This window comes from Callionymus lyra, chromosome 18 (assembly GCF_982586985.1).
Source record: "Callionymus lyra chromosome 18, fCalLyr1.hap1.1, whole genome shotgun sequence".
In the NCBI taxonomy this organism is placed as follows: domain Eukaryota; kingdom Metazoa; phylum Chordata; class Actinopteri; order Syngnathiformes; family Callionymidae; genus Callionymus; species Callionymus lyra.
The window spans coordinates 7141559-7149595 of NC_141835.1; the positions used below are offsets into that span (position 1 = coordinate 7141559).

At 39.4% G+C, this 8037-nt stretch overlaps 1 protein-coding gene across 2 annotated transcripts; it reads left to right on the forward strand.

Annotated features, from left to right (window-relative positions):
- Nucleotides 1-1914: 1914 nt before the first annotated feature.
- On the forward strand, nt 1915-7926 carry med6 (mediator complex subunit 6). 2 transcript variants are annotated; one of them, XM_087780264.1, is made up of 9 exons: nt 1915-2232; nt 2780-3041; nt 5088-5247; nt 5422-5513; nt 6003-6085; nt 6415-6523; nt 6628-6743; nt 7471-7498; nt 7602-7926. In XM_087780264.1, exons 1-9 carry the CDS (start codon nt 2209-2211, stop codon nt 7733-7735), a joined length of 1008 nt encoding a protein of 335 aa, XP_087636390.1. In that variant the 5' UTR covers nt 1915-2208; the 3' UTR covers nt 7736-7926. The 2 variants fall into 2 exon arrangements, with proteins under 2 accessions (XP_087636390.1, XP_087636391.1); XM_087780265.1 differs by lacking the exons at nt 1915-2232; nt 2780-3041 and adding an exon at nt 3437-3508.
- Nucleotides 7927-8037: the final 111 nt, after the last annotated feature.

The following is an 8037-nucleotide window of genomic DNA, read 5'->3' on the forward strand; positions in this document are numbered from 1 at the left end:
AGCTGCGTCCTCTGGGCGGCAGTGTCGCTGCTGCGTCGTGTCTGCGCGTGTTTTTTTTTTCCAGGCTTCTGATTGGTGGAGAGATCCAGGAGCAGGACAGATGATGGTGTTTCTATCACGAATAAATAACAACTAGTCTGGACCCCCCCCTTTTCTCCCCCCGACACTATTTTATTATCTGTAATTAAATCAATATTTATAACGACATCAAGACGCAAAGTAAGTGATTTTTATTAGTATAGCGCTTTTCCAGACCAGGGTCACAAAGCGCTTAAACAATCAAAACAATATTCAATAAAGTTTATAATTTAAAGGTCAAGATAAAACTGAGAACACAACAGGAGTTCCAGAAAATCAAGGACTAGTCTGGAACCCCCCTTTTCTCCCCGACACTTTTTTTTATTATCTGTAATTAAATCAATATTTATTATGACATCACCCAAGCTCGGGCTCTGAGGTCTGTGGATCAGAATCTACTGATGGTTCCTCGCACATGGTTCAGGACCAGAGGAGAGAAATCTTTCCAGACTGTTGCTCCTAAACTTCTTCTTTCTTTGCGCTTGATGATCTACTGACTCCTTCAAGAAACATCTTAAGATGTTTTTATTTGTGCAGGCTTTCCCTTGATTTTCTGGAACTCCTGTTGTGTTATCAGTTTTATCTTGACCTTTAAATTATAAACTTTATTGAGTATTGTTTAGATTGTTTAAGCGCTTTGTGACCCTGGCCTGGAAAAGCGCTATACAAATAAAAATGACTTACTTACTTACTTTAAATATAAATTACTTACTGACTTACTTACACCAAGACGCAAAGGAAAACCTGTGACAGAGGAATAGAACTCGTCAGGAATGTTTCCTCACAATTGAATCAGATAAAGACCATCATGCTTGTCCTCACTCGCCTGAGCTCGCTGCATTCTCTGGCTGTCGACACTCTTCAACACACACAAAACTCTTAACCTGCAGTATTTATTTTAAAAGTTATCGACATCCAACACGACAGAAATTATATTAATCTTGCTGCTCTCAACTTCTAACCTTTTACGACCCAACGACTTACTGTACAATTGAGAATTAAAAACGTTTATTTGCCACCACGGAGATTTTTTTTGTAGTGGTTTAAAAGAATAACTGAATTAAATTATTTAAATTAAATTTTAAAAAGATAAATAGATAAATTAAAAAAAGACAATAAATTCAAGGAAAATAAGAGACATTAACATATAATTACACATACATAATGAATCATTAATGGAAAAAAAAAATTAAAAATGTTTTAACATAATATTCAATTCATATTTAACGACCAATTTTACTTTAAATAATTGGTCAGAATCGCTTTCATTTAATAAATAATCGAATTTTTATTTTTTATTTTTTACAGGCGCGACCCGTGTGTTCCTGGCGCCACGTGATTTCACTAAAACTTTATTAAACTGTCAGCAGCTGACAAAAGGTTTGGCTTCATAATGCGCCGTTTTTTAGTAAAAAATTTCACAATCAATAGCATCATTACTTGGATATTTTAGTATCAGAGATATTTTTAAGATTCCACTGACGGTCTTTTACAATGTTTTTATCGGTATTATTATCGTTTTTTATCGTCGGTTCATGGATCGACATTTTCGCGCTAATGTGCTAGCTTGTAGCGGCTAACAGAACAGAACCGTTTAATTTTAATTTATTCTATATTGTGGTGTAAAAGTGAGAAAAATACGATTGTAGTAGAATGTACAGTTTGTGTGTATAGGATACTTAAATTAGTTTAAAAGAAAAAGTAGAATACAACCATCAATGTTGTCAAGTATCGTTGATATAGTCATAATAAATATAGTTGATATAAAGTAAATTCACAAAGTTTTGTAGCTAAAGAGGAGTTTGACAAATCGTGACCATAAAAAAGTGGCAGAAATATTGAATACTTTATTAAGAAAAATGACGTCTTTGGCAGATTGCAACAGTTTTAACATGTTGTGACGTCATCGTGTCGTCTTTGTTGTCAGAACAGCCAGCTTTGTCTATGATGTTGCTTCGTTGTAGAGTTTGTTCGTCCACATGTGCCCTGAGATAGGCTGGTGACCTGCAGGGTGTTCTCCACCTCACGCCCCGAGTAGCTGGGATAGGGGAACAAGAAGGAAGAATATGATTCAATGTCTGTTCTAATCTCTTAAACTCTGAATAGTATTCTGTTTTTACAGGTGCTGACATGACTACTGCCAGAGAACAACAGGTATGATGCACACATGGACTACATTTTGTTCTAGAATGGGAATTAATGTCCTAAATAATGACTCGATTTTAATTCATATTAATGATGTTTCACTTTTAATTATTATGGGTTTAATGTCACAGTGAGAATCTTGCTCTCTTGCTTTCAAGAAACATCTTAAGACGTTTTTAGTTGTTCAGGCTTTTCCTTGATTTTCTGGAACTCCTGTTGTGTTATCAGTTTTATCTTGACCTTTAAAGTATATACTTTATTGAATATTGTTTTGATTGTTTAAGCGCTTTGTGACCCTGGTCTGGAAAAGCGCTATATAAATATAAATTACTTACTTACTTACTTACTTCATTGATTAGTTTTAGTGTTTTTTGTGTGTAACTTCAAATATATCGTAATGTATAGTTCAATTTCCCCGATTGTAAATATTAAAACCAAAACACGTAGAGTTTAAATGTCATTGATAAATTGGTTTCACTCCTATCATGTGTAAACAACAAATGATCTTTAGCATATAACAATTTCACTTTTTGTATCTTATCTGTTTGGTTCCCAGCGCTCGCTAGACGAGTGCACAACTGGCCGTGGAGCTCCAGGGATGAGGCTCAGCTCCTCCAAGTTGGATGCGATGGGTCTCAAAAGTGGGTTCAAGAAAGACTCCCCTCATTCGGACTGTTCTCAAGTGGAGGAGCTTCAGGTCATCGGAGTTTTTGTGACCAGCGACGTGCCGATGGGGCCGGAGCTGAAGTGGACTGTCGGCGCACTGGAGGCAGTCATGAGTTCAATGTCCATCACCGCCGTGGTCCAGGAGAAGCAGAGTAAGAAGAGTTTGATGTTCCTCACCTCATTCTTGCAGGATTGTACATGTTAGGGAAGTAAGTAAGTAAGTAATTTTTATTTGTATAGTGCTTTTCCAGACCAGGGTCACAAAGCGCTTAAACAATAAAACAATATTCAAAAAAAGTATATATTTTAAAGATCAAGATAAAACTGTTAACACAACAGGAGTTCCAGAAAATCAAGGAAAAGCCTGAACAAAGTTTGTTGTGTAACAAAAACTTCTTGTGCTGAAATTATATCTGGAGGTTAAGTTTTCCATCTTTCATTATTTCAAATATATTCAATTTTTTTTAGTGCTAAACTGAAGTGGAAAGAACGTTCACAGTAGTTTGTATTGAAAAAAAAAACCCAAACACATGACGTCATTAATCTGCGAGCTAAAAATGATGTGACGTCATCATTGTGTGACTGTGTGTTGACACTATGGCGTCGACGGATTTCAGAGGTAAATGCCTTTAATGTCTGTTTTCATTGGAACACATCTAGGCAGACGTTGTGTTCGCGAACATTTCAGCGTGACGTGAACGTTTGTTCCCACGAAACAAAGCGTCAGGAAGTCCAGCGGCTTTGTTGTTTAGCCACCGATGCTAACAGCGCCGCCGCTTTAATGTTTATTATCGCGTTATTGTCGCTCCTGGCGCGGTTTTTTTTGGACCGAATTATCGTGACTGTGTTACACGTGGACTGCAGTGAAATGAAAGTAATCCGGTCCACGAGTCTTTAACTGCAGAGTCCAGTCGTCGGGGTTCTAGTCCCTAAATTCAGTTCCTACGTTTGCTAAAACACACATCTTGCTTTAATACAACGACCATTTTATTCATATAAACTATCAATAAAAACATACACACAAGTTGAGTGATCATATATAATAAAATAATCTTTTCGCCCAGGCATTTCACCATCGCAGAGAGCAGGACACAAAGAGAAAGAAGCAAAAATAAACCAGAAAAATGAAATAAAAAAAGACTCAACTTGAATGTCAAAGACCACACAAGAAGTAGCATTTTTGCTGATGAGGTATATCTCTGCTCCTCATCTAACACTGACATTTTACTGGGTTGAGTTTATCAGGGTTGGTGGGTCACTTATCTTGACCGGGGGACCAATGGTAGTCCAGAATATTTTAGAACCTGAAATGACAATTGTCCTTGACATTTAAGTGGCAACAAATGAACAGTCCTCAGTCTACTCACTGGCTTCCAGTTTCTTTCAGGATCAACTTTAAAATTCTGGTTCTTACTTTCAGATCTATTCATGGTCAGACTCCTCATTCCATCACTGATCTGATCCAGCCTTACAGCTCGGGCTCTGAGGTCTGTGGATCAGAATCTAAAAAAACAAACAATTTCCTCAAAAAGACCTCCTGAGGAATCAATAAAGGTCTATCTAAGTATCTGCTGATGGTTCCACGCACACGGTTCAGGACCAGAGGAGAGAAATCCTTCCAGACTGTTGCTCCTAAGCTTTGGAACGATCTTCCTCTCTCTCTGTGTTTGATGATCTACTGACTCCATCAAGAAACATCTGAAGACATTTTTATTTGTTCAGGCTTTTCCTTAATTTTCTGGAACTCCTGTGTTGTTCTCTGTGTTTTCTTGACCTTTTAAGTATTTATTTTATTAAGTATTGTTTTGATTGTTTAAGCGCTTTGTGACCCTGGTCTGGAAAAGCGCTCTATAAATATAATTTACTTACTTACTTACTTACTCGTCTTGCTAGTAGTCATCTCCTCCTTGTGTTTGATATACAGTGAACCCTCGGGGTATCGTGGTCCATTATCTGTGGTGTTTCAAAGAATTGTGGGAGAAAGATGGAGATGGCACCTCAAATGCAATGTTGAGTTAGCAAGTTTTAATGAACTTAAACCAGTGACAAATTCATTCATCCGTTGAGGGACCACTGTATCAGTCAAAGTCTAAAGGTTTATTGTTCCAGGCTAGTCTTCTGAAACAAATCCAAGTCTGTCCTGCTGCAGTTGCTCTCAAATCCTCATGATTTTAATCAGACTTCATTCGGATCGACAGATAACCTGCTGGGAATCTCGTGGGTGGACAGCGGCTGGGTTCCGATCCTTAACCCCGGGAATGTCCTGGACTACTTCTCGGAAAGAAGCAACCCTTTCTACGACCGCACGTGTAACAACGAGGTGGTGAAGATGCAGCGACTTTCCCTGGAGCATCTCAAGTGAGTTCATCAAGATTCCAGATTTAAGATTAGATTAGATGTACTTTATTAATCCTTCTGGGGATCTCCTTGGGGTTTTATTGCCTTTTTATTCTGGTTCAGTTTTTAAATGTGACTGATGGACAAGATTGATCAGGTGTGATCAGGAGAAACTGATGTTGTGTTGATCTACAGTCAGATGGTCGGAGTGGAATACATCCTTCTGCACGCTCAGGAGCCCATCCTCTACATCATTCGCAAGCAACAGCGACAGTCGCCCACACAAGGTGAGCGTCACGGGCTACATGATGATGATGATGATGATGATGATGATGAACCCCAAAAAGACTTTTGCATCAGTCGAACAAAATAATCTTCTTTAGAAATATAAACACAATCAAGTTGTTTCAGTAGTTTTGTGACTGTTATCAAGCGATTCTTCAAGACATGAACTTGTAGTACCCTCTTAAAACAGCAGAGGGCAGTTAAAGTGTTTACACCATTTTTTTTACTTGAATTGGCGATTTATTGTTCTTGCATTAGTTCACTTGTTTGTAGGACACATGCGGATAATATGACGTTTTGATTTATTTGTTGACTCATTCTTGTGTACTTAAAAAGACTTTGAACTTTTGCATTGAATTTCGATTTAAAATACATAAATAATACATTTATGACAATTACTAAAGAACGGTCAAGTTGTATGTATTTTATTGAACTATTGAACTGACATCTCATCTCCCGTCAACACACACATGTGTGTTTTTGTGTCTCAGTGGTTCCTCTCGCTGACTATTACATCATCATCGGAGTGGTGTACCAGGCTCCAGATTTGGGCTCAGTCATCAGCTCCAGGGCGGTGAGTCGGACTCGATCCTCATCTCATTGGTTTACCCAGAAACATTCACAGCTCAGCGGTTTCTCAGAATCGTGACTCAATCCCACTGTGGATACGACATCAACCAAAGTCATTAATAAGGTCATATTAAACCCAGTTTTCTTCATCTGATCTGGTTCATCCAAACCTTATTATTAAGGTTATATTTCCAGCAATACACGTTATAATAAACGAGTCATAATGATGTCAGAGTTGTGTCCAAAACGAACCTGTAAGTGTTCCTGTTGTTTGTAAATGTAAGAAACTAAAGAGCGACAGAACATCTCGGGTCTGACGCTCTCGCTCTCCAGCTGTCTGCGGTTCACGGCATCCAGTCGGCGTTCGACGAGGCCATGTCGTACTGCCGGTACCACCCGTCCAAGGGCTACTGGTGGACCTTCAAGGACCAGGATGAGAGAGGTCTCACACACACGCACACAAATGAACACACAGATGCGCACACACTTGGACACACGTTGCCTGTTGTTAATGCGATGGTGACACTTGAAAACGGCGTTTTTCAGAAAAAGCGAAGCCAAAGACGAAGAAGAAGGAGGAGCCTAGTTCTGTGTTCCAGCGCCACCGTGTGGACACACTGCTGCTGGACTTGAGGTCAAAGTTCCCGCCGACCTTTTACCAGGTACTATTTTTTTTATTTTGCATTTAACAAACATAATTCTATAAATCTCCCATACTCTGTATGTAATACACATGGTTGACATTTCTTTCAAATTGGACCCCCTGGACTGACAGATATATTTATAGATACATATCTATATATATGTGAGAGGAGAGATGTTGGTCACGAGAGCAAGTAGCTGTCTGGAAGTTTATTTTCATGTCTTCACAAGAAGGATCTGTCTCGCCTGCAGATTATACAAAACTCTGCAGCGAGAATTCTGAGCCGCTCTAGTAGAAGAACTCACATTTCTCCGATCCTTAAACTCTTCACTGGCTGACAGTTTCTTTCAGGATCAACTTTAAAATTCTGGTTCTTACTTTCAGATTTCAGATTTCATTTCTTTCAAATTGGACCCCCTGGACTGACAGACTGACAGATATATTTATAGATACATATGTCTTTATATATGTGAGAGATGTTAGTCACTAGAGCAAGTAGCTGTCTGGAAAGTAGGGGCTTGAGAGAGCAGGTGGAGGGGCCTGAGAAGACGGTTCTGCAGACACTTATTTGCTTCAGCCAATCAGCTCATGACAACAAGAGACCCCTGAGATCAAATACAGCTCTCTTGTTCTTTTAATTATCTCACAATGTACCCGAGCAAGCTAGTCCCGCTTCCCTTCAACCAGGAGAATAATTTTTTATTTTAATTTATAATTAATTCACTAAACTTTTCTTCTGTTTCCAGCCCAAACCAGGAGAGAAGCCCATCCCAGGTGAGATGTGAATTCCAACTATGACATTTAGACCTAGGCAGCTGGTCGGGTACTGACCACTGCAGACTCAAGCCGGGTTCTGACATCTGACTCGGTCCTGCAGTGGAGGTGAAGAAAGAGCCGGAGCCCCCGACGGAAACCATCAAGCAGGAGGAGAGGGAACCCGCCGCCAACAAGACCCCCGCCCAGGCGCCGCCCAGCAAACCACCGCCGGAGAAGCGCGCCAGACTGCAGTGACGTCGGCAGCGTGACCTTGTGAGGTCATCGTCGTCCCGCTGATGTTGTTGCTTATCAGCTGACCTCAGGCTGGTGTCAGTTACCGCTGACATCATCGCTTGTGCTTTTGCTCTTCCATGACGTCACCAGGAAGTGAAGATTTGTTATTGTTTTATTTTGATGATTTTTTAATAAAATAATTGTACAATGTATTTGATCTTCATGTCGTCATTAAGTTTAATTAACTTTACCTCACTTCTCGTTAGCTGGAGTAAAATAAATATGTAAAATACATTTGATTATAACTCAAAGTTTGAGTGTGT